Source organism: Bombyx mori, chromosome 23, assembly GCF_030269925.1.
Source record: "Bombyx mori chromosome 23, ASM3026992v2".
Classification (NCBI taxonomy): Eukaryota; Metazoa; Arthropoda; class Insecta; order Lepidoptera; family Bombycidae; genus Bombyx; species Bombyx mori.
The window spans coordinates 20,476,892-20,503,972 of record NC_085129.1 but is presented as its reverse complement, the minus strand read 5'-3'; the positions used below and the strand labels follow the sequence as shown (position 1 = coordinate 20,503,972).

The 27,081-nt window shown below is 45.2% G+C and overlaps 1 protein-coding gene and 1 long non-coding RNA gene across 5 annotated transcripts in view; one reads left to right on the top strand and one right to left on the bottom strand.

Annotated features, from left to right (window-relative positions):
• Positions 1-27,081, bottom strand: part of LOC105842637 (uncharacterized) — a 73,814-nt gene that overhangs the window by 7,668 nt on the left and 39,065 nt on the right. The gene's annotated exons all lie outside the window — the stretch shown is intronic.
• LOC101742285 (fatty acyl-CoA reductase 1) lies at positions 8,869-24,612 on the top strand. 4 transcript variants are annotated; one of them, XM_038019158.2, is made up of 11 exons: positions 8,869-9,017; positions 10,173-10,349; positions 11,762-11,852; positions 12,258-12,380; positions 12,697-12,821; positions 13,007-13,165; positions 13,302-13,411; positions 13,550-13,617; positions 18,346-18,538; positions 21,343-21,541; positions 23,785-24,612. In XM_038019158.2, exons 2-11 carry the CDS (start codon positions 10,180-10,182, stop codon positions 24,158-24,160), a joined length of 1,614 nt encoding a protein of 537 aa, XP_037875086.1. In that variant the 5' UTR covers positions 8,869-9,017; positions 10,173-10,179; the 3' UTR covers positions 24,161-24,612. The 4 variants fall into 4 exon arrangements, with proteins under 4 accessions (XP_037875086.1, XP_062531402.1, XP_062531404.1 ...); XM_062675418.1 differs by having other exon boundaries at positions 8,900-8,999; XM_062675419.1 differs by having other exon boundaries at positions 8,950-9,017; positions 10,179-10,349.

The window sequence follows — 27,081 nt, the reverse complement described above, 5'->3', positions numbered from 1 at the left end:
TAAATTAATAGCCTTTAATAGCTCCTTAACATTCTATCTTCGAGAAGGAAGTGCGCCGGAGAATTGGTATGGCCATGACTCAGCTCGGAAAAATCTGGAGAGGTCGCAACATCTTAAGACCAAAACCAAACTGGTACGGACTCTAGTCTTCTCGATTTTTTCATATGGCGCTGAAACCTGGTCACTGAAATCTGCAGATCGCAGACGCATTACTGCCTTTGAGATGTGGTGCTGGAGAAAGATGCTCCGTATTCCGTGGACAACATTACGAACCAACGTATGAATTTTGTAAGAGTCCAAACTCTCCTCGCGGCTGCCATCCGAGTGTCTTCGCAGAGTCCTTAAATACTTCGGTCATATTGCACGGAAGGATGGAAGCAATCTCGAGAGGCTCATCGTGACTGATAAGGTAGATGGGAAAAGAGCTCGGGGGCGCAGCCCAATACGTTGATCCGACCAGATCCGCATCGCTCTTGATTCCACATTTCACAACGCTCTCCACACCGCCAGAGACAAAAATAGATGGAGGAAGATCGTGCCTGCGAAGGTGATACAAAAGTGTGTGTACCTTCAGCAATGAGGAATACGACGCAGAGAGGAGGAACATTCTATTATTCAAAAATATTTTTCAAATATACTGGTGGTAGGACCACTTGGGGTAGGTACCACCACCCTGCCTATCTCTGCCGTGAAGCAATAATGCGTTTCGGTTTGAAGGGTGGGGTAGCCGTTGTAACTATACTGAGACCTTAGAACTTATATCTCAAGGTGGGTGGCGCATTAACGTCGTAGATGTCTATGGGTTCTAGTAACCACTTACCACCAGGTGGGCTGTGAGCTCGTTCACCCATCTAAGCAATAAATAAAAAATCTTAACAAATTCTAAACTCTCTTTCTCCTTTGCTCGTTGTCGCAGTTCGCATTTGTTTTCCAAATTAAACCTTATAGAAACAATATCGCATAAAGTATCCCGACAATCTGTAAATAAAAGGCTCTCGTTACGACAAATCGACGTAAGGCGCGGGTAAAACTTAGCGTTATCCCAAAGTAACTTTACTATTCCAAGCGGACGAAGTCGCAGGTAAAAGTTAGTATACCTATAATGACGGCGTTGCTCGCGCCATGCTGTTTTTAATAATGATGATGTTGCTGACGCCATTATCCTTATTATTATTATTGTCTTCCATGGTGACAATACGTAAATTTTATTTATCCAAACAATTTCTTTAAATGAATTTCAAGTGTACAACCATTACTGGACAAGTATGGTATTCGCTGACGCGGTTTCCACTCAGTTAAACACCCTACAAGTCATTTAATCCCGTTTTCGCGGGATGTTGCCGGAGGTGGTGCTTCAGGAATACCGACCTTCACGACGACCTGGAATTAGATTCCATCAGCAAGTACACGAAGTCAGCATCTGAGCGTCATTTCGAAAACGGCGCGATACGATAACCCCCTTTTCGTGGCCGCCGATAATTACATACAAGATTCAGACAACCAAATGAATAGTAGTCGTTAGAAAGACGTTACTTCGGATCCTCCCGATCCACTACGGCATTCCAAGCCTCGGTCAACGTTCTCGTCGAACCCGTCGGATGCGACGAAGGGTTTGACGAGCGACCTAGCCCATAGGTACAGCCCACAGAGTTTCTCGCAGGATCTTCTCAGTGCATTGTAATTCCGATCTGGTGGTAGATTCGGCTAGGCACTGCTCTTACAGCCAACATTGGCCCTGCATTAGGGCCAATGTTGGCAATTCTCTCAGGTTGAGCCCGTGAGCTCACCTACCGGTCCGCGCGTAAGGCTACGAACGATTAGGTAGGAAAAAATGTACAATGAATATTTGTAATGCGGGCGAATTTTAACAACACCTAATTATTCACTAAATAAAATTGTATTTTTAAAGCTATAAGAGAATATAGTAATAATTCAATACGACTAATTTACATAGAATCGAATATTAACTAACGTTTCCGCGCATAGGTCACAACTAATGATAACGTTCGTATTTGAATAATATAATGTACTGTACTATATTGCGAATTTCGTGAGCGCATAGAGTAATATGGTGTTCGGGATTATTCATTGTATTCTGTCACTTAGTGTGGGGTGAAACACGTCATTTCGGATCCTCCCGATCCACTAACGGTGCTTTTAGGTATCTCAAGCACCGGTCATTGTCCCCGTCGAACCCGTTGCTTGCGACGAAGGGCTCGACGAGTAAATTAACCCTCAGACACAGCCCACTGAGTTTCTCGCCGGATCTTCTCAGTGGGTCGCGTTTCCGATCCGGTGGTAGATTTTGCGAAGCACGGCTTTTGCTAGGGTTCGTGTTAGCAACGTCGTCAGGTTTGAGCCCCGTGAGCTCACCTACTAGTTAAAGTTACGCTGAAATAGCCTCTCAAGGCTCTCAGCTTAGGTAAGAAAATGTGGGGTGTGCCCGTGGGCGGTATCATCGTCGTAGCCTGAAAGATAAGACGTTCAGCATGATAAGACGTTCGGACGACGACGTGCATTCGTATCTAGCGATGCAAAGGTATTGGAATCCCGCAGGCGGGTACCAATTTCAATCAGGCTGTACAGACAAAACATCCTCCAGCTCCACTAAGCCCATATTTTCTCGACCCGCCAACAGCAGGGAAAGCGGTTAATCTCTTAAACCAGGTTCGGCTGTAGGTTTTGATGGAATCTCTCCCCAACATTTTAAAGACTTAACATCGCATTCTGTGGGTGATGCAGGCGAGCTACTTGTAAATTCGATCACAAAATTTTTATTAACTTTAATTTAATAACTTTATGTTTTCGCACACTGCCGGAATGTCAATCCAAAAATTGTTCCCATTTTTTTCAGCGCGAACCTCATTGCCTCCACCAAAAAGGACGGAGGGGTGAGACCAGTTCCTGTTGGATTAACACTACGACGTCTGGCCTCCGAAATTGCTGGTCGACATATTTTACCAAAATTATATTTAGAATTTGAACCCGTACAGTTAGGCTTCGGTGTAAAAGGAGGGTGTGAGGCAGCCGTCCATGCCCTACGCTTTTTCCTAACTAACGGACAGCCTGACGTGTTGCTCAAAATTTATATCGAAAATGCATTCAATTCGGCAAATAGGGATACCCTGCGTACGGAATTAAAACAAAATTGTTATATCGTTCTAATGAACTGTCCTCGGAAGTAGGTTGTCAACAGAGTGATTCCCTTGGGCCTGCAATTTTTAGTTTGGCTATAAATCCGATGATCAAAAAATTTTTCACTTCCGCCATTTTGACGGGCTGCGCGATGCGCATCATTTCGGGGTCCGGCTGAATTTCTCGAAGCCGGGCCGCCAGTTTTTTGGCCGCGGCGTTCGTATTTTCGCCGGGGCACTCTAAAAGGCGGGCCCCGTTGGCCGTCTGCCGGACCTTGATGCCCCCCTCCACGCCGAAGGCCTCAATATTAATACCGCCGCGCGCCCGGGTCATCACCTCGTGATAGGTGATGCCCTTTTCTTTGGCGGCCGGCACTAGCTCCAACACTACTGCAGCCGACCGCGGGGCACGCGGCTTTCTCCGTGTTCCTCTTCGTCCTTTTCGGCCGCTCGGCTCCGCTCGGCTCCGCTCGGCTCCGCTCGGCTCCGCTCGGCTCCGCTCGCCCCTTTTGACGGGGAGCGGTGACCGCAGGGGCGCGGCGCAGCAGGCGCCGCCATTTTATTGGGCCCGCGCCGCACTACCGTTGTCCAGGGCTCTTCCATATTGGCCGGGGCCGGGTGCAGCGGGCGGGGCTAGGGGGTCAGGGCCGGTTTGGCGGCGTTGACGCCCCCTTCTTCTTATTTCGGCTCCCGCCGGGCCCCGCCTTCGCAGGCTGGGGCGGGGCAGGAGCGGACGCCGGTTTCTTTGCGAGGGTTGGTTTTGGAGCCCCCGCAGCCGCAGTCGTGGAGGCAGTCGCAGCGGGAATCTTGCGAGCTATCGAGGTCCTTTTGGGGCCGCTATATGTTTTAGCGGCGACAGTCCTGCGGGGTGCCGGTGTAGGGCCCCGTGTTTCGCTTCATGAGCGAGGGGCGGTCTTGTGCGCTCGACGGTCGAACTCCTTGCCTCGAGTATTAGGAGCCGCCGCCTCTGCCCCTCGGCTTCCTGGTTTTCTTCGGCTTCAGGCGGAGGAGGGGCAGGGGCCGAGTTGCGTTGCTGCTCTACGAGGTCAGCCACCATGGTCCTCATCACGGCCATGTCCACTCGCAGTTGCCTATTCTCCCGAAGACGGCCATTCTCGGCCGATACCTGCTCGAAGCGGGCGTGCAGCAGGCCCAATTCCTGCCGCAAGCCCGCCTTCTCCGTCGTTGGAGTCGGTCCACAAGTCCTCTCCTTCGCTCCTCTAACGTGGCAGATGCGGATTTAAGGGCCCGCACATAATCACCCTTAAGTCCAGCGCCGGATTTTGTGGCGATTGAAGAGCATATTTTCCCGACCACCTCAAATGCTCGGAGGGGGTCAGAGGGACCCACCTCCGTTAGGGAGCGCTCTAGGCGCTCAATCTCTCCAACTTTTTATTTTTCCTGGGCCTCACGGTAGGCGGTCTTGGACTGCGCCGAGGAGGCAGCGTCCAGTCTGCAAGACAAAGTTCTATCACAGTCAGCAACCGCCGGCCCTTCCGCCAACGTCATATATTTGGCGCCGGCAGGCTCTCCTTCCGAAAAATCGGACGGAGCGGAGGACGTCCGCCGTCGAGCCGACTTCCGCTTCCGCCGAACACTATCGGCAAACAGCGCCGGACGTGACATTCGCATCTCCGTCCATCGCACGCCGCACCCGTGGCTGGCGCGCTCTTGAGGGGGCGGAGACGCTCTCGGACCATCGATACGTCCGATTTGAGCTCTCAGCCTCCTCTCGATCCGCGTCAGCTATGGACGCCCGCGGTGAGGAGGAGCTCCCGCGAAGTACTCCTCGGTCATTCCCCAGGTGGGCACTGAAGCACCTCGATAAGGAGCTCCGGGTACCTACTAGCCCCGTGGACGTGGAGTCAGAGGCTGACTGGTTCCGGGGAACGACGGGTCGTATTTGTGACGCAGCGATGCCCCGGGTAGGCAGCAGTGCTCCGCGTGGCGGTGCGTACTGGTGGTCGCCCGAAATCGCGAAAGCGCGAGGAAGGCGGGCGGGCGCGCCGCCGGAGCGCTCGCCATCGCCGCCGCCGCCTTCGCGATGAGGACTTCGCGGAGGTAGCGGACCGGTTGCACGCCGACTGCCGCTAAAAGCAGGAGGCGTTGCGTCTGGCCATCGGTGAGGCCAAATCTCAGGGCATGCAGACGCTTATGGAGATGCTCGATCAGGATCCCTGGGGCGCCCGTCCAAACGGTCCGCAAGAATGCTCCTAGTGACGGAGCGTCTCCAGTCTCAACAGCTGCGGGAGATTGTCTCCGGGCTGTTCCCACGGATGGAGAGGGACTTTGAGCCCCCCTCTATGGGCGCGCCACCTCACAGTGAAGTGAGCGGTGTTGCCTCTGCTGAGGTGCTCCCTCCGAGCATTTCGGAGGAAGAGATTCGTGTGGCCGTGTTGAGGATGCGAAGACGCGGCCCCCGGCCCTGACGGTGTTCACGGCCGGGTCTGGGATTTCGCCTTCGGTGCCCTTGGGGACCGGCTCGTGCGGCTCTTTGAAGCTTGCTTCGAGTCGGGACGGTTTCCGAAGCAGTGGAAGACGGGCAGACTCATCCTTCTGAGGAAGGAAGGGCGCCCCGCAGACTCACCTGCGGGGTACCGCCCCATTGTGCTGCTGGACGCGGCGGGAAAGTTGTTGGAGCGAGTTACCGCCGCCCGCATCGTCCGGCGCCTGACCGGGACGGGACAGATTCAGAGAGGGACGCTCAACTATCGACACGATTATGCGCGTGCGTGCCCTCTCTAATGAAGCTGTCGCCCGGGGTGGGGTGACTTTTAACACCTTGCCCTGGTTAGTGATCGCGGAAGCGCTCGAATATCACGGCGTCCCCGTGTACCTCCGCCGACTGGTCGGGTCCTATCTCGAGGACAGATCGGTCGTGTGCACCGGACACGGCGGTGCGGTCGAGCGCGGTGTTCCACAGGGGTCGGTCCTTGGACCTCTCCTGTGGCATATCGGTTACGACTGGGCTCTGAGGGGCGCCCTGCACGGCCCTCTCCCGGGCCTACGCGTTGTGTGTTTCGCGGATGACACGTTGGTCGTGGCCCGGGGGAAGGAATACCAAGAGTCTGCTCGTCTTGTCTGCGCAGGGGTGGCATTCGTCGTCGGTAAGATCCGAAGGTTGGGCCTCGAGAAATCCCAGGCCCTGCTGTTTCACAGGGCTGGGAGAGAGCCGCCACCCGGAGCTCACCTGGTGATTGGAGGCGTCCGCGTCGTCGTCGGGGTGACTGGGTTATGGTACCTCGGTCTCGAATTGGACGTTCGTTGGAACTTCCGCGCTCATTTCGAGAAGTTGGGGGCCATCAGTTGGGGGCCCCCCAACTGATGGCGACGGCTGGCTCGCTGAGTCGGCTCTTGCCAAACGTCGGAAGGCCTCACACGGTGGTGCGCCGCTTCTACGTGGGGGTGGTGCGGTCTATTGCACTATACGGGGCCCCCGTGTGGTGCCGCGCCTTGACTCGCAGAAACGTCGTGGCGCTGCGACGCTCGCAGCGTCAGTCGCGGTCAGGGCGATTCGTGGATACCGCACCGTCTCCTTCGAGGCGGCGTGCGTTCTCGCCGGGACGCCACCCTGGGACCTGGAGGTGGAGGCGCTCACCGCCGACTATGCGTGGCGATGTGACCTTCGCGACAGGGGGGAACCACGTCCCGGAGAAGGAGCAATTAGAGCGCGGAGGCTCCAATCTCGGCGGTCTGTGTTGGAGGCGTGGTCTCACCGCTTGGTGAACCCGTCGGCCGGTCTCCGGACCGCCGAGGCGGTGCGCCCGGTCCTCGCGGAATGGGCGAACCGTGATCAAGGGCGTCTCACCTTCCGGTTGACGCAAATGTTTACCGGCCATGGGTGTTTCGGCCGGTACCTGCATCGCATCGCCCGGAGGGAACCGACGATGGAGTGTCACTACTGTGACTGCGATGAGGACACGGTCGAGCATACGCTCGCAAATTGCCCCGCATGGCTAGGGCAACACCGTGTCCTTGTCTCCTCCCGGTGATGGTCAAGGGGCGACCTGAGGGGGTAGAGGCCACGCGGTGCGCTATCAGCACTCTAGCGCGCTGCTAAGGAGTAATAAAGCGACCGGTTGGCGGTGTATCGCGTCCCAACCCGGCAGGCTGGTTCTGGTCCAGCGGGGTATTCCGGGACACCAGCGGCACCGTCTGGGCGGCCTGATGGGCTGCCGTACCGAGACGGCCGACGTTTCAGATCCTTCGATTCGCCTCGAGGGCTCCGTCGGCTGGGCGTCTTTGGGGTGAGCCGCACTGTCTGGTTGTAGTGGGGTTCGTTTAGTGGGTGGGCCCTAAAATTCTTTGGGCCCACGGTCTGCTCTCAACACCTACAGATCGTTGAGTCCCACATACACCGCGCGCCCCCAGGGCGCGGGGATCTCGTAGGAGATTGGCCAACGGCGCGGAAAAAAAAAAGGGTCGGTCCTCTGGGGTCTGGTTGGTACCCTCGGGACTGGACTCCCTTCAGCCATTCATCCCATCGCCGGGCACCAGAGCTTAGGATTGGGGCATTTTTTAAAGAGGATTACGTCCTCGCGGCAGCGGCCCCCGTCCCCCACGCAGTGACGATTGCAGGTTGGCCGGCGGCCCGCCGAGTGCAACGAGCAACACGGCAGACCACCGCCCGACGCTCAAATGAGCAACAACGACGAAGCCACGCCGGTATACCAGTACCCCCCTCTGGAGGGCGTGCCCCTGTAGCCGAAGCCGGGGACATGGCGACCAGCGGCCGGAAGATACGCAAGCAACGCCGGCTCACTTCTCCATCGAAAGGCAGGCCTAGGAATATGATTTTGTCCCATTCGGTGTCGAGACCCTTGTCCGTAGGGTCCTAGCGCTATAAGGCTTTTTAAGGAAATAGCAAAAAGGTTAGTCGACATCACAGGCGACCGAAGAGCTGGCAGCTACCTCGGACAAAGAATTAGTCTAGCTATTCAAAGGGTGAACGCTGCCAGTATCTTCGGAATCATGCCTAAAGGGACTCTTTTTAATAATATATTTTAGTTAGTATATTATATTTTTTAAGCTTTTTAGTTTTAGGTTCATTGTTATAGTATATATATATATATATATTTTCTTTCTCAATTTGACCTCATACTTCAAAAAACTTAACAAATGTTCACGATTGACTTTCGCGGAGAAAGAATAGCATCGTGTAATAAAAATCAAACCCGCAATATTATAATTTGCGTAATTACTGTTGTTAGGATCTCTTGTCCGCACGGGTAGGTATCCCAACCCTGCCTATTTCTGTCGTGAAGCAGTACCTAATAGTAATGCGTTTCGGTTTGAACGGTGGGGCAGCCGTTGTAACTATACTGAGACCTTAGAACTTATATCCCAAGGTGGGTGGCGGCATTTAAGTTATAGATGTCCATGGGCTTCGGTAAATATTTAACACCAGGTGGGCTGTGAGCTCCAAAGTCCAACACGTTAACTTCCTGCTCTAGTTCATGACAGAAACCGCCCCGCCCCAGCCCAGTCGTCGACGACAATGATGAACTAATAACATGGTAACTCGGATAAGCCACCAGCTGGAAGAGATCGTAGGGCAAATCGAAGCCGTAGGCAGTCCGACCCGAGAAACTCTTAGTAATAGTGAATCCCCTCCGCAAATGCGAACTTCTCAATGAGGTCGGTAATTAAATAAAAAATCTCAAATTGTACTCATAAATAAGTAATAGAGTTTGAAGTTCAACCAGAACATATTAATTTATTCAATAGTCCAGGAAGTGAATCGGTAAATGCGTTACAAGACATTCAGTTTTGATAATTGTACGAGTATAAATAGCCTACCTTGCCTACTGCCACTGACCATTAAACACGAACATATTATTATCACGACGATCACTCAAACTCTAGGTTTGGACTTGTTCAACCGTTAGTATATACATTAACGTAATTGGCCGATAAAAATATTTACCTATAACTCCCATTGTGGATTTTTGTGTGCGGCAATGTACATTACCATTACATAATATAACTTTTTTAGATAATTAGTTGTGTTTTAGATCTTTCTCAATCATTCATAAGTACCATTAGGCTGCCTGTCCACCGGAACGGAGCAACGGAGTAAAGCGGAGCGGTGTTGCGTACTGTGTCTGTCCACCGGAGCGGGGCGAGAAAGTAATGCGGAGCGGAGTTTCGTATCTACGTGACGAGTCAGTTCACAGTGCTCACTCGCTTCCCCTCTCCGCTACCTCGCTCCGCTATCCCGCTTGGCTTACCGGTTTTGTATGAATTTTTAAACTAGTTCGCAACTCCTTGTCCACTAAAGAGGAGCGGAGATTTTGTGCAATCTTATTGGTTAATATTTCTCCGTTTCTCCGCTCCGCTGCCTCGCTCCGCTCCGGTGAACAGGCAGCCTTAAGCTTGACAACGTTTTCAAGGCGTTCGAATTTGTCGCGCACTAAAGGATAAGACCAAACCCGCAAAATTATAATTTGCGTAATCACTGGTGGTAGGACCTCTGGGGAGTCCGCACGGGTAGGTACCACCACCCCGCCTATTTCCGCCGTGAAGCAGTAATGCGTTTCGGTTCGAAGGGTGGGGTAGCCGTTGTAACTATACTGAGACCTTAGAACTTGTATCTCGAGGTGGGTGGCGCATTTACGTTGTAGATGTCTATGGGCTCCAGTAACCACTTAACACCAGGTGGGCTGTGAGCTCGTCCATCCATCAAAGCAATAAAAAAAAAAAAGACGCCCGATGCATTCGTGTAAAGCTATGCAACTGGGTTCGAATCCCGCAGACAGGTACAGATTTTTCTAATGAAATTCGACATACTTAACAAATGGTCACCGATTGACTTCCATCGTGTGATACTGTGTTTTTTTTCTTGCCTGTGTTGGCAGACTAGCATTCGGCCCACCTGTTGGAAAGTGGCCGCTGCCTATCATTTTTTATAGAGTGAAATTATAAGTAGAATTTAACGGCATTTGAACTTTCAGTTGTTTCGTTTGGTAATATAATAAATAATATAACACAATATAATAATATAGCATAAATGTACAATGTAAACAAATAAATAAACAGTTTCAGAATGGACATCGCTTTAGCGTTGGAGATCGAGCAGGTCTCGCGTCAGAAGGCGCTGGAGGAGGAAGCGCTCCGTGGCGAGTCGGCTGTGCGGCAGTTCTACGCGGGAACCACAGCGCTGATCACTGGAGGGACGGGCTTCATCGGGAAACAATTCATAGAGAAGCTTCTAAGGTGAACGGTGTTGCCACAAACAACTTACAACGCAAATTAGATTCGTAAAGTTGATATTGCGTGGACAAATAGTTTATAATACTGGGAGTACAGCCAAGCCACTGAGGACTTTTTCTAACCTTTAAAGAGGGACATGTGATAGCGCTGATGGAATACCGAGGGGCATTGACTCTGTAACGGACGGATTCTGTACGTAGCAGAAACTTTCTCGTTTCCGATCCGGTGGTAGATTCTGCGAAGCACGGCTCTTGCAGGGTTCGTGTTAGCATCTTCGTCAGGTTTGAGCCCCGTGAGCTCACCTACTAGTTAAGGTTACGCTGAAATAGCCTCTGAAGGCTATCAGTTTAGGCAGAGAAAAAAAAGGGTTCCCTGGATATTGTAAATCCCGCGAACCATCGTTCACTTCAGTGCCTTGCTCGTTTCGGCACGAGTTTCTGTTCTGATTCTCGATGAAGCCAGAACTTTAATTAAAGTATTTAGTGTTCGGTGCCACTGAGTACTTGTACGCGTCTCGTGTGCTCTAAGGCCGAAGCACAGACATAATGAATGATACTTTGGTTAATTTTATTGTGTAATATTATAATTTTAATACAACGTTACGTACTGGCGCTCAGGATAAATAATAGCTCTCCAAAAAAATACAAATTAAAATTCAAATTAATTATTAAGACACTTCGCTTCGCCTCCATGCTAGAATATATCGTCTTTGCAACACTTTTATAGTCGATACATGTTTACCATTTTCCAAAACATTTTTGATATTACCAGTCGTTTTGGGGTTTTTGCTATTTAATAGCAGATGGTGCTACTTGTACCGCCATAACACTTCTCGAACGTTTTTTTTATTTATTTTTTATTGCTTAGATGAGTGGACGAGCTCACAGCCCACCTGGTGTTAAGTGGTTACTGGAGCCCATAGACATCTACAACGTAAATGCGCCACCCACCTTGAGATATAAGTTCTAAGGTCTCAATTATAGTTACAACGGCTGCCCCACCCTTCAAACCGAAACACATTACTGCTTCACGGCAGAAATAGGCAGGGTGGTGGTACCTACCCGTGCGGACTCACAAGAGGTCCTACCACCAGTAATTACGCAAATTACAATTTTGCGGGTTTGATTTTTATTACACGATGTTATTCCTTCACCGTGGAAGTCAATCGTGAACATTTGTTGAGTACGTATTTCATTAGAAAAATTGGTACCCGCCTGCGGGATTCGAACACCGGTGCATCGCTCGATACGAATGCAACGGACGTCTTATCCTTTAGGCCACGACGACTTCCTCGTGACTCGATACTATTGCCGATAATTGTTTTGACCGTGGTCATCACCATATCTGTGGTCAAATAGCAGAATCAGACATCCTGCGATCTTTGTATCGGCACGACAATACCATTTATGTTTCAGATCATGTGACGTTAAGCGGATTTACATACTGATGAGGTCGAAAAAAGGGAAATCAATGTCAGAAAGACTGCAGTCACAATTAAACGAGCCAGTTAGTCCAACTTTTGTTGTATTAATTTGACATAGAGTTGCGTCAGTCACATGCAATTACGTCGTGTTGCGCAAGCGTCGTGAAGATTCGCTTAGATTTAAAAAAACAAGTATATCCTATTTTTCGATTTTCTATACATTATGATTCTGTCACCAAAAGTATAATTTAAGCCCTATTCAACAGAACGAACTGATAAAGAATCATTAACAAAATACGTCTTTTGTCAGTTTAGTTCTCAAGTTTTCTCTGTTTCAGTATAAAAAATGGCCGGAATATAAAGCTTCTAGAATTAGTAGATACTGCGCATTTTGTATTGTGTAGATAGAGACTGTGTATGTATGCCTGTGACGCACGTAGTTTGACCGCAAATTGTTTTCATTGTTCTAAATCTATTTATTGTTTAAGGTATACGACAATTTACGATCTCAACAACCAGATTTCGCTCGGAAAGTGATACCGGTCGAAGGCGACATCTCAGAACTAGGGGTCGGCCTGAAAGATGAAGATAGGATGAAGCTTGCGCAAGAGGTATACTTCCCTTACTGACATTACACACCTTGTGCCAGCCAGCATGAGAAGAAGCAGCTATAGATTTCAGTTTGTACCATGGTAGCGCCAAGGTTAAAATATGCAACCCAAACTGAAAAATAAGATCGAAATCTTAATGTTGATGACATTTTACTGTCTTATAGAAACCCAGCTATAAACAGCCGTTTCATCTATCTGTACGAGTACATCCTAATTACATCCCAGCACTTGTCAAGTGTGTACATGTATATTTCATAGTTTCAAATCGACATCCAAGATTTACAAAACTGGCGTTATCGTTAAGAATGAATTTTAGGTGAATGTGATATTCCATGTGGCTGCCACGACCAGGTTCGAAGAGCCACTGAAGAAGGCCACATTCGTCAACGTCAGAGGAACAAGGGAGATCCTAGAACTGGCCAAATGCTGCAAAGATCTAAGGTGATTTCTTCCTTACAACGAACCTTGTGCTGTGAATTGTTTGTATTATTTTGTTTACCACAAGGGACCACATAAAGGGTCTATCTTAAATGTACCACCCGGACTATAACCTTATAAGATGTAATCATAAAAAACAGAACACATCCCGTCAACACTAAACGTCTGGTTTATTTAATTATCTCTAGGTCCTTCGTACACGTGTCAACTGCGTTCTCTAATGCAACCAAGAGTAGAATAAATCACGATTTGGAAGAGAAAATCTATGAAAGCCCTGTCCCTCCAGAAGTCATGATACAGCTCGCGGAGACAGTCGAAGAATGCAGACTCAACGCGATCACTGCTGAGTGAGTAGACGAGCCGAAGTGAATACGTGGAGTGCGTCACTTGGGTGGATGAGAGCTCTGGGACCGAGGGTCGTGAGGGCACGTCCAGGCAGGAGTAGTTTGGAATCAGTCATGTGTAATGAATTCCTGTTTTCAGTTTGATAAGGGACTGGCCCAACACGTACTGCTTCACGAAGGCCATAGCTGAGGATGTCGTGCGTACAATGGGCAAGGATTTACCTGTGGCCATAGTGAGGCCACCCGTAGGCAAGTATTCAAGGGCTTTTCTTTCAGAAATAGTTAAAGTCGAGACATATAAATATTTTGTAACTGGCCACATGTATAGTTTAACACCGGACCTCTTATGTGACGATCGAAGCAATCCATTATATTTTCCGTTTTCAGTTGTCTGCACGCTCAATGAACCCACACCTGGATGGCTGGATATGAGCTCGGTGATTGGTCCAAGCGGGGTAAGTATAAATCAAAGTTGGGATTAGATAAAAACGGTTCGTTTTTTTTTGCTTAGATGGGTGGAAAAAGCTCCAGGTCCTGACCAAATCACAGCAGAAGTATTGAAAGGCCTGGGTCCAAATGGAGTGTCAAACCTGCATAATATCTGCAACGCAATCTGGCAAACAGGACACTGGCCTAAAGACTGGGTGCACTCGTCTATACTGCCTCTCCACAAAAAGGGCTCAGTGCGCAATAGTAGCAATTACCGAACGATAGCCCTTGTGTCGCACGCTAGCAAGAACCTACTACACGTCATAAATAGCAGACTAAAATCGTTCCTTGACTGGTAGATACCTCAGGAGCAGGCGGGTTTTGTTAGGGGGACGGGCACGAGAGAGCAAATTCTAAACTTGTTACTCATTGTAGAGAAATGCTACGAGTACAACACACCTGTCTTTATGTGCTTCGTAGATTATCAGAAGGCCTTTGATTGCGTGAAATGGGAGAAACTGTGGGAGATCCTAAGTGAAACAGGAGTTCCGAGTCATCTTGTTATGTTGATTCGCAACCTGTACGAGTCGGGGTTTGGGTCTGTCTCTATCGAAAATGCCACTTGAAGTAAATTTCAATTCCAAAAAGGATTCCGGCAAGGATGTATTATCTCGCCTATTCTCTTCAAATTACTTAGTCTGGCCATAAATACTGTTACAATTAAAAATAAACAAAATATTACATTTGAATTTGGAATGTGATTTTTATATGATTGCTCATTGAGTTTTCTTATTTTGGCGCCAATACATTGTACAATATTTTGCGATATTGAAATGGAGTGGGGTGATAAAGAAAACCGAATCGCTGTGATTGCATTATACAAAGTAAGTATGGAGCCAAATGCAATTTTTAAAACTCTCCATACGCTTGGTATTAGTAAAATGTTTGTGTACCGGGCTATTAATAGTTGCAATGAGACCTCCTCTGTTTGTGACAGAAAAAGATCTGGCCGTCCACGTAGTGTTCGCACGAAAAAGGTGGTCAAAGCAGTCAGGGAAAGAATTCGAAGAAATCCTGTCCGAAAGCAAAAGATTTTATCTCGGGAGATGAAGATAGCACCTAGAACCATGTCGCGTATTTTAAAAGATGACTTAGGACTTGCAGCCTATAAGAGACGTACTGGTCGTTTCTTAACTGATAATTTAAAAGAGAATAGGGTGGTAAAATCGAAACAATTACTGAAGCGGTACGCAAAGGGAGGTCATAGAAAAATTTTGTTTACGGATGAGAAAATTTTTACAATTGAGCAACATTTTACAAACAAAATGACCGTATTTATGCTCAAAGCTCTAAGGAAGCTTCCCAATTGGTCGACAGAGTGCAACGTGGGCACTATCCGACTTCAGTGATGGTTTGGTGGGGTATTAGCTATGAAGGACTGAGCCATACTTTTGTGAAAAAGGTATCAAAACATCGGCACAAGTGTATCAAGATACCATTCTTGAGAAGGTAGTGAAGCCCCCAACACCATGTTCAATAATCAAGAATGGTCTTTCCAGCAAGACTCGGCGCCAGGTCATAAGGCTCAGTCTACGCAGTCTTGGTTGGAAACGAACGTTTCGGACTTCGTCAGAGCTGAAGACTGGCCGTCGTCTAGTCCCGATCTTAATACGCTGGATTATGATTTATGGTCAGTTTTAGAGAGTACGGCTTGCTCTAAACGCCATGATAATTTGGAGTCCCTAAAACAATCCGTACGATTGGCAGTGAAAAATTTTCCCATGGCAAGAGTGCGTGCTTCTATTGATAACTGGCCTCAACGTTTAAAGGACTGTATTGCAGCCAATGGAGATAACTTCGAATAAGTTTTTTATACTTTAAATTGTTTTATATTTATGTATTAAACTAACACACTGTAAAAGTAATAAATTTTATTTTTAACAGATTTTTTTTCCTTTGAAACAGTATTTATGGCCAGACTAAGTATATGGATAATATATAATGCGCCAGGCTTTAGAACACTGGGAAGGAGGCGTTAGAATAGGTGGAGTTCAGTTAACGAACCTGAGATATGGCGACGACACCACACTTCTTGCATCATCTGAGGCGGAGATGAAGGAGCTTCTGGACAGATTAGAGGCTATAAGCCTAAACATGGGACTAGCAATTAACAAAAGCAAGAGCAAGCTGCTAGTCGTAGACCGCTTCTCATCCACTCAGCGTACGGACCTTCTGGCAGAATAAGAGGCCGTAGACCAGTTTGCCTACCTTGGTTCTGTGATCACGGATAAGGGGAGTTGTGAGCCTGAAATACGCCGACGTATTGGAATGACTAAAACAGCTATGACGCAGTTGTGCAAAGTTTGGAAAGACCGTAACATTTCGAATAAGACCAAAATACATCTTGTGCACTCATTGGTCTTTCCAATCGCTCTCTATGGAGCAGAAACATGGACCATAAAACAGGTGACCGAAACAGAGTTGATGCTTTTGAAATGTGGTGTTGGCGCCGCCTATTAAGGATTCCATGGACAGCCCACCGCACGAATATCTCGGTCCTACAAAAGCTTAAAATGGAGAACGCTCAACGCCTGTCTGCAACGCATAATGCGCTACTTTGGCCACGTTGCCCGCAGAGGTGTAGACAACTTGGAACGTCTGATGGTTACTGGAAAAGTAGAAGGAAAACGTCCTAGAGGCCGGAGCCTCAAACGTTGGTCCGACCAGATCTCCGAGCAAACCAGCGGACCACTTAGCGCTGCACTACACCAGGCAACTGACCGGAACCGATGGAGGCCGGCTGTCGACAAGCTGAAACGGAGTCACGATCCTCAGCAATGAGGGAGCGATGGAGAAGAAGAGATGGGTGGACGAGCTCACAGCCCACCTGGTGTATTAAGTGGTTAATGGAGCCCATAGATATCTACGACGTAAATGCGCCACCCACCTTGAGGTGTGTACATAGTTATACATTTATTTCATACATATGGGTGTATTTTAAGATTTGTATGTACACCCATGGTTACACCTTACTGCCCAATTCTCAAGCGAAGTAACGGAGTATGAACTCGTATTGGTTGCCAAACAATACAATATAATTAGCTTTGTCGATAGTTCTAAAATAAATGTATCATGTAAGTTTGATGGTGTTCTTTTTCACAAACGCCGATCCGTATCTTTCGACTGTTGGCTATTCGTATGTTGGTTAAGGTTGACTTGTTAGATTTTTTTGGATTCAGAGAAGTCAACTATCGAATCACATAGAAGAGGCTTGTCAAAGTGATGCCTCTTAGCTTCTATGTATGATTTATGGTGATGTGATTTGATGACTTAAAAAAATTAATGCATTAATTCCACTGAAGTAGGAAACCTATGGAAATGAAACGTCAACAAAAAAATTCGTGCCACTGTGACGTCATCTGACCACAAAACATGGCGGTTTTAGTGCTGCCCAGAAGAGTTTAATGTTAGTGGGTTTTATCGATAAACGTTCTTGGCTCATTTTATTTTAAATATTGTTGAGTATGAATTATTTGTAGAATTTATACTTTAATAGGAAGTAAGTATATTGTTATGTGCAAAGATGATGTGATTTAGATATTATGTGAAATTTAAGACGAGTTCGTGCTTCAAATATGCCAAGTAAACGATATGAAGATTTTTAAAATTTGCTACACTGATTTCATAAAGTTGTCGTTTGCCGCAAAACATAAAGATATGGCGTAGTACAGTGACATCTGCCCATTTCTAGCATGCTAAATGTTATCGTATTTAGAGTAGTGTTTTTCTTAGACTATTACAATCTATTTTAATTGTTTTGCTGACTCTAAAGTCCGTTACACAATACCGCAGCACACCTCAAGGAAGGTGCGCCGCGCCGCACCATTTGAATAGCTCTCACTTGAGAGTGATTCTAAACTTATCAAGGGACCGCGTGATACAAAAAACCCCTACAGAACATTTATTCATTAATTACAAACGTCATTCCTTGTGACTTCCTCTCTAAAATCACTTCATTATTAAATATTTAACGAATTTACAATAGTGTTTTACTCACTACGGAATAAAACTATTTTATTTAAATAGTTCCGAAGAGATTTTGTCGGTAGCCTTTTTCCCGAAATATCTAAACAGAATGTCTAAATATGTTTTGATGACATATTTTATTAAGAGGTGTTTATGGTTAGTGTCATGATCAATAGATTCCGACCGAAAAATGGTGTTCAATTTTTCGGATGAGGGCTTCATAATGAATTTAAATATATATAGATAATAGTTTTGGGGCATCGACTTTCTTGAGATCCTATAGAATATGTTTTAATTATTATTTTTGTATGTTTTAAGCATGATAAAATAAGAATTTTATATAAGCAATCATATTAAATCGATATCACAGTCAATAAATAATGTACAACCCAAAACAGACGACCGAACTGACGTGACAATGACATTTGGTGCGCTAAACATGGCGGAATTTCGGCCCATTAGACATTTACGTATATTCATGTTTCATTTTATGTACGCACTGAAATACTGTTAAATTGTTTTCCTGCGAGTTACAGTGCTGAGTAAGAACGAGATAGATATATGTTTATGTGTGTGCCTTCAAAATGGGTGCTATTTATATAAGCAATTGTACGTATAGAACAATATGTCGTGTCCCTACTATATAGGTCTATGATTAATTCCAATAACTCTGCTAAATCAGCTATCAAACATAAGGCACAGATAATGTAATTTGTTTTTTTTTTCAGATATTTTTGACATTAATGCTAGGCGTTATGCACGTAATTTTAAGGAGTGATGTTAGCATTCCAATAATGCCCGTGGATTACGTCAACAATGCGGTAATAGCAACAGCATCGTATACCAATAAACGTTACAATAAGAATGAAAAAGGAATTAAAGTTTATAATATAAGCTGTTCTGGGAGCAAAATTGAAACATGTAAGTATCAAAATGATTCAACATACGTGATTAGAAAAGCTTACGGCTATTGTCAGGGTTCACGGACAACTTTTATTGTTTAGTGCACTTCAGTATTTGAGGGGAAAGTCTCCACTGCAATGTTTATTAAGCTATTATTTCGTCTATATTATAAAGAGGAGAGATTTGTTTGTTTGTTTGTATTGAATAGGCTCCGAAACTATTGAACCGATTTGAAAAATTCTTTCACTGTTTGGAAGCTACACTATTCCCGAGTAACATAGGCTATAATCTTTTTTGAAAAAAACTAGGGATCCTTGCTAATACTCCAATAATGTAACCCAAGGTGTAAAAAAATTACCTAAAATATTCTTTACATCGCGTGCCCTGCGAAAACTATTGATGATAGAATAAACTAATGTACTACGACTTTGTAGAACACATTATTATTTACAAAAAGTGTCGCGACAGCATATGTCTAACTATTATAGTTATGCCGCAATAAGTATTATCTTATTTAAAAAAATAAAACAACGTCAAATATCGTTGAAATTTTTGTTAAAGACCCGAGCAGACCCGGAGCGGGCTGCTAGTTACTCTATATGAGCAGCTGTCAAGGCTTTTATAAACAAGGATTCTACATGACCACGACTGCTCTGTGAAGAGTAACTGGTTATGATTATGATTTCGTGACTGTGAAAGCCGTTCGTGCCCACATTTTATTCAGAACAGTTGACAGCAATTTTTTTTTTTTTTATTGCTTAAGTTTGAGGTCGAGCTCACAACCCACCTGGTGTGAAGTGGTTACTGGAGCCCATATACATCTAGAACGTAAATGCGCCACACACCTTGAGATATAGTTCTAAGGTCTCAGTATTGTCACAACGGCTGTCCCACCCTTCAAACCGAAACGCATTACTGCTTCACGGCAGAAATAGGCGGGGCGGTGGTACCTACCCGTGCGGACTCACAAGAGGTCCTACCACGAGTAATTACGCAAATTATAATTTTGCGGGTTTGATTTTTATTACACGATGTTATTCCTTCACCGTGGAAGTCAATCGTGAACATTTGTTAAGTACGTATTTTATTAGAAAAATTGGTACCCGCCTGCGACATTCGAACACCGTTGCATCGCTCGATACGAATGCACCGGACGTCTTATCCTTTAGGCCACGACGACTTCATAATTCAGGCTTAACAGGATTATGGCCTTTAAACAAAACCATTCGTGTGTGTATGTGTGCGTGTGGCGTATTAAAGCGCACAAGAAGCAACAGGGAGTTGAGTACAGAGTGACAGATCCCGCCCCGATAACGCTAGGGACTACTCCTGGGGTGCTTTCATACCCGATCCTGTGGACCGCATGGTAAACAGTCGACGTCGCCCTAAGCACATGATTACGGATCCTCCCAATCCATTAACGGTGCTTTTAGATACCTCAAGCACCGGTCACCGTCCTCGTCGAACCCGACGCTTTCGACAAAGGTCACGACGTGTAAGTTAACCCATAGACACAGCCCACTGAGTTTCTCCCCGGATTTTCTCAGTGGGTCTCGTTTCCGATCCGGTGGTAAATTCTGCGAAGCACTGCTCTTGTTAGGGCCACTGTAAACAACAATCCCGGTTGAGCCCCGTGAACTCTCCTACACGTCAGGGCGAAGCTCTCAAGGCTGTCAGCATAGGATAAAAAGGTGCCAAAAATATGACCATTCCAAAAAAAGCACCGTACTGTGCCAATCTGAAATCTTTTCTTGTGATCTGTAGCCAGTTATGTCGGTCAGTGGCACAGTGAAATGCGTCGCTCAGTTCCGTGACGAGATTATTCACTCATTGATTACTCATACACTTGATTACTTCATCATTTCGGGCTCCGACCCCTGGATCGTTTGCCATCCACTTTAAGCGTATTTTTTTTTATGATTGAAGCATTACCTTGCCTTTCTTATTGTTTGGATGGGTGGACAATCTCACAGCCTACCTGGTGTAAAGTAGTTACTGGAGCCCATAGACATCTACAAGGTAAATGCGCCACCCACCTTGAGATATAAGCTCTAAGGTCTCAGTATAGTTACAACGGCTAACCCACCCTTCGAACCGAAACGCTTTACTGCTTTACGGCGGAAATAGGCGGGGTAGTGGTACCTACCCGTGCGGACTCCCAAGAGGTCCTACCACCAGTGATTACGCTAATTATAAATTTGCGGGTTTGATTTTTATTACACGATGTTATTCCTTCACCGTGGAAGTCAATCGTGAACATTTGTTGAGTACGTATTTCATTAGAAAAATTGGTACCCGCCTGCGGGATTCGAACACCGGTGCATCGCTACACACGAATGCACCGGACGTCTTATCCTTTAGGCCACGACGACTTCACTCCGCTTGCCTCGGAGGCCTTTCTAGTTTCACCAGGACATGTGGCCGAGCACAGGCTCAGCTAGGAAGGGTGAGATTAGCCAACCTAACTTCTCAAGAGCAGCTGCTTCGTTAATGAATCGTCTACCGGATTGGAATCGCGACCCGGTGAGAAGACCGAGCGAGAAACTCAGCGGGCTGATGCATGGGTAAGGTTGTATGTCGAACTCTTTGCAGAGTTAGAGCTGAAGGCGTCTAATGCAAGAATTATTGGATCTGATGGTTCCGTAAGGACGTGTCTAGGGCGTCGACGGTGACTAGCTTCAGCGTGATCAGGATTCGGAGAGTAGTCAGCGGCGGTAATGATAAGGCGATTATCATGACGTTTAGCCTCCGTCAATATTTGTCTCTCCAACTGGAACCTCTCTCAAACTTTAAATTATTTAAATCGAAATCTCTTTTTACAGCTTTTGTGTCTGATTTCCTGAACAATCCTAACACACAACAGTACGCTACGCCGAAAGCCGTTTGGTACTGTTATGGTTTTGAGACCAGTAGTGATGTTGTATTTTGGTTGTTAACATGGCTACTGCATTATATACCTGCGTATGTAGCCGACTTCGTGTTTAATGTGACCTCCATGAAGCGTCCTGAGGGCATAAAGTCGTAAGTACTCCTGGGCTTATATTCTCAAGGCGTCATAAAACATGTAGGTAAGTGATATTATGGGACATAGCCGGGTTAACAACAGAAAATTCACAATGATACCAAAGTTACGTAAAGACATGAAATAATCAGGTATATATTGTTGGTTTATCTCATCAATACATATAATAAAATCGTAACTGGTCGCTGTCTGTACATGGAAGATATCTCAGGAAAACTGTTATAGGGGGCTTTATGACCGCAATAGAACACAAAAAAGTGATTTTTAGAATTTTTGTCTGTTTGTCTGTGCGTTTGTGCACGCTAATCTCAGAGACAGCTCTGCCGATTTAAATGTGGTCTTCACTATTTTATTGTGGTAAGCTTTACTTAACATTTAGTGTTTGTTTCATGTCAATTGGTTCATAAATAAAAAAGTTATGCCAATTTCAAGAAACACGTAGTTGGTCGTTTGTAGATTGTTTACGTTTGTGCAGCCGCGCGGGTATACAAAGCGCGCCGCTGCTACCTTGACGAACCCGTCGCGTCGCTTGCGACGAAAGGCTCGATGAATAAATTAACCCATAGGCACGTTTGTTTTCTATAGTTAAAAGATTAGGTTGATACGACTTAATAGTTATTAATAATTAATAAACTGTAATAAAGTTAAACTGTGTAATAATCTGTTAGTATTTATAATTTAGTTTTATGATAAATACGTGTTTACTAAACAACGTTGTGTTAGTAGGTACTACTTATTGTAAGAATGCCTCGAAAAAGATCCAACCTCTCCCTGTGCAGCAGGAATTTTAAAAGGATGAAATTAATTCGATCACAGAAACTGAAGCCGGTCATGAGGCAATACCTCACTACATCTCAGGAACGCCAAGCGAGGTTTCGTGTTAAAGAAATTTCGGCTCAGCGAGAATCTCGACTGAGTTCACATTGTTCTCAAAAAAAGACCACTCGAATTAGGGTGAACAGGGAAAAGCGTGACGCAGTTTGTCCATCGATCGTGAATCTTATACACTATAGCGTGAATCTGAGACCTTTACTGATAGGGAAATCTGTCTGAGCTCTCAGAGGGTTCGGACAGCAAATGCCCGGTCTCAGGAGAGACTTGCAGAATGAGAAGCACGTTTTTTTTATTTTTATTGCTTAGATGGGTGGACGAGCTCACAGTCCACCTGGTGTTAAGTGGTTACTGGAGCCCATAAACATCTACAACGTAAATACGCCACCCACCTTGAGATATAAGTTCTAAGGTCTCAGTATAGTTACAACGGCTACCCCACCCTTCGAACCGAAACGCATTACTCCTTCACGGCGGAAATAGGCGGGGTGGTGGTACCTACCCGTGCGGACAACGTAAATACGCCACCCACCTTGAGATATAAGTTCTAAGGTCTCAGTATAGTTACAACGGCTACCCCACCCTTCGAACCGAAACGCATTACTGCTTCACGGCGGAAATAGGCGGGGTGGTGGTACCTACCCGTGCGGACTCCCAAGAGGTCCTACCACCAGTGATTACGCAAATTATAAATTTGCGGGTTTGATTTTTATTACACGATGTTATTCCTTCACCGTGGAAGTCAATCGTGAACACTTGTTAAGTACCTATTTCATTAGAAAAAATGGTACCCGCCTGCGGGATTCGAACACCGGTGCATCGCTACAGCGGAATGCACCGGACGTCTTATCCTTTAGACCACGACGACTTCAAGGCACGTCTCACTGCCGATCGCGAGGCGCATGCACTATCGCTTGAGTCTGAGACCATTACTAATAGGGAAATCCGTCTGAGCTCTCAGAGGGTTCGGACAGCAAAAGCTTGCCCGGTCTCGGGAGGCACTAGAAGAACAGGAAGCACAAATCACTACCGATCGCGTTTCCATTGAGCCTATGCTTCGTGATGATAATAAATAAAGCCCAAGGTCAGACGCTAAAAGTTGTGGGTGTAGATATAAGTGTTAACTGCTTTTCACACAATCAACTCGGTCACACGGTTATGTAGCTCTGTCACATGTAAGCAGTTCTAGCAACCTGTATGCTTTGATCCCCGATGGCTATACGTCTATGTCATTGCATGGAGCAAGCATTACTTTAAATTAGATTTTTCTAAATACCTAAATGACGGTGCTTATAAACCAAAAGATATGTCCTAAAACTGCTGCCCAAAGTCGCTATTCCACGCCGACGGAGTCGCGGACACAGCTAGTGTTAAATAAATGTCTAACGAACAATATGTTTTATAATTGCAGATTCGTTAAAATGTATGAAAAGATATACAACATGTCTTTGTTGTACGGCTATTTCCTGAGGAACCAGTGGAATCTTGTCGATGACAACACCGTGGCCATGTTGAACCAAATGTCAAAAACGGACAGGATATTGTTCAATTTTGATGTTGCGAAGATCGATTGGTCGCACTATATGTCGATATGGTTGATAGGCATAAGAAAGTTCATCATTAAAGACGGCCTCAAAGACAGCGAATATGGTAGGAAGAAACAGAGCTGGTTGAAGATAGCTAATTTATGTTATCATGGACTATTTTTTGGAGTCGTCATTTTTTTTGTGTACATTTGCTGTGCAATATTCATGTATGTGTTTCGATCATATGAGCATGCAGTATAGACTTATTTAAAGTGCATCATGTGAAATATAGTAATATAAAGTACTTACTTTTTTGTAATGTAGATGGTGAAGGTTTGAAGATGCAGTTACCAGGAATATTGGTACTAAATTGCCACTCCTATATTGTTTGTTATCTTTTATCTATCTATTTGTACGTGGTTAATAAATAAGAATCAATATCTATTGCTTCTAGAAATTTTAATATTTTAGGTTATTACTTCTAGAAATTTTAATATTTTATTTTTATATAGTAGTATTTTATTCAGTGTACGTACTAATCATGGGAGTAGTATGTTTGCATTCCAATAAATACAGGTCGGATAAAAGTTTTTATTTAGTTATTTAAAAGTTAAAAGTTGCAGTAAATAATTTTACTGTACTATTTGTATTTTTGCTTCACAATGCAAAATGTCATATTTCACGAACAACAGAATAAATAGTTTCTTGCAACATTTCTTTTGTTTTTTGTCAGCTAAATAAATGAAAGAACAAATAAGTTACATTTTGAAGCTATATTATAATTTATAGTTTTATTATTTAATATAATAAAAAGAAAAATTCGACAGAAGCCATGAAATAAAATCGTTACGTTTATAGATTTAAGGCTCTATTGTATGTGTGTAGGGGAAGCACAGAACTGGCCCTTGCATGTTCAGGTCTAAGTCCTCTATCGTCTGATTGTCGTTCTGAGTGGACGTGTATACAGTTCGTCTCCGTTTTTTCTTTGTGTGACAGTGCAATATACATTATATTTGTTTGTGCTAAGCTTCATTTGAGAAATTCATTTTACTCGAGGAATTATTGTATTTTAATGAAGTTGAACCACAGTGCAACTTTCTTTTCAACTTTTTTTTATACCTAAGCAGAGAGCCTTGAGTGTCTATTTCAGCGTAACCTTAACTAGTAGGTGAGCTCACGGGGCTCAAACCTGACGACGTTGCTAACACGAACCCTAGCAATAGCCGTGCTTTGCACGGAGCTATATTGTCACAGGGCCCCATAGGCTCCGATAGACCTGTATGTTACGCCTCACGTACCTTAAATGAAAGCGAGATGAATTACAGTACAATCGAGAAAGAATTACTAGCAATCGTGTGGGCCACCAAATACTTTAGACCATATTTATTTGGTCGAAAATTTAAAATAATAACGGACCATAAACCACTACAGTGGATTATGAACCTTAAAGAGCCTAACTCACGTTTGACCAGGTGGCGACTTAAACTTAGCGAGTATGACTACACCATCGTCTATAAAGAGGGCAAAATTAATACAAACGCCGACGCCCTCTCGCGAGTAGAGATACATAACGAAGATGTAAGTTCCATGATAGCGAACCCGTCAGAAAAACCACCCTCAGTCACTGGTTCAACCACCGCCACAGCTCATACCAGTAATGAAAACCCCATATTAGAGGTCCCCATAACCGACGAAACACTGAATAAATTCTATAAGCAAATATGCATAACAGTGGTCGGAGACATCAAAAAACGACCCGTTGTCAGTAAGCCATTTGAAACGCACACTCGCATATCTATACAAGTTTCCCAATCAAACTTAAGAGAAGACGTCATAAATGCTATTAAAGAATTCGTTAATCCTAAAAACTGGCCTCCTTATTAATCCAACATTAAGCATGTACGACATTATACCTATAATTCAAGACACGTTCAGAAATTCGGCAATGAACCTCTTACTCACAAAGGTCGAATTAGAAAATGTGAAAGAGTACCTTCGGCAACAAGAAATAATAAGCCACTATCACGTCGGAAAAACTAATCACCGCGAAATAAACGGGTGTTATTTAGCTCTTTCGCGAAAATACTACTGGCCGAAAATGAAAGATCAAATTACAAAATTCATAAACGAATGTACTATATGCGGACAAGCTAAATACGATCGTGCACCCATTAAACAGCAGTTTAGCATAGTACCACCCCCGAAGAAACCCTTCGAAATAGTTCATATGGACTTGTTCACCGCCCAATCCGAAAAATACCTGACTTTTATTGACGTATTCTCTAAGTACGGACAGGCTTACCTGTTGAGAGACGGCACAGCAATTAGTGTATTACAGGGTTTATTGCAGTTCTGCACGCATCATGGTCTACCTTTAACGATAGTAACTGATAATGATACGGAATTCACAAATCAATTGTTTTCCGAATTCATACGACTTCACAAAATAAATCATCATAAAACCCTAGCACATACACCTAATGACAATGGCAATGTAGAAAGATTCCATTCAACCTTGCTAGAACACCTTCGCATACTTCGCTTACAACATAAAAATGAACCTGTAATAAGCTTAATGCCTTATGCAATATTAGCTTACAACAGTTAGGTCCACAGTTTCACCAAATGTCGCCCTTTTGACATCATAACGGGACACTTTGACCCTAGAGACCCTCTCGACATTGACATAACAGCCCATTTACTGCAACAGTACATGGAATCACATAAAGCTCAAATGACTACAGTTTATGAACTCATAAATGAAACCTCACTTGATAACCGTACATCTCTCATTGAAAATAGAAATAAGAACCGCGAACCAGAAGCGACGTACCAACCTAACCAACAAGTTATCATTAGAAACCCGATAGCAGCCCGACAAAAAACAGCCCCGAGGTACACTCAAGATAGAGTGCTAGCAGACTTACCAATTCATATCTACACATCGAAAAAACGAGGCCCTATTGCTAAATCTCGACTTAAACGTGCACATAAAGACTTCCAATTGTTACAGGATTCTACTGAACCTCCTGACCCGACATCTGACGACCGCACACGAGATAAAACTTGAGACCCTCGAGAACGGACCTGGACTTTTACCCTTTAAACTCGGACAGACTAGACTCGTATCCCACTATCATTCATTTTTACAATATATAGAATTAGCCGATGTAGATAACAGA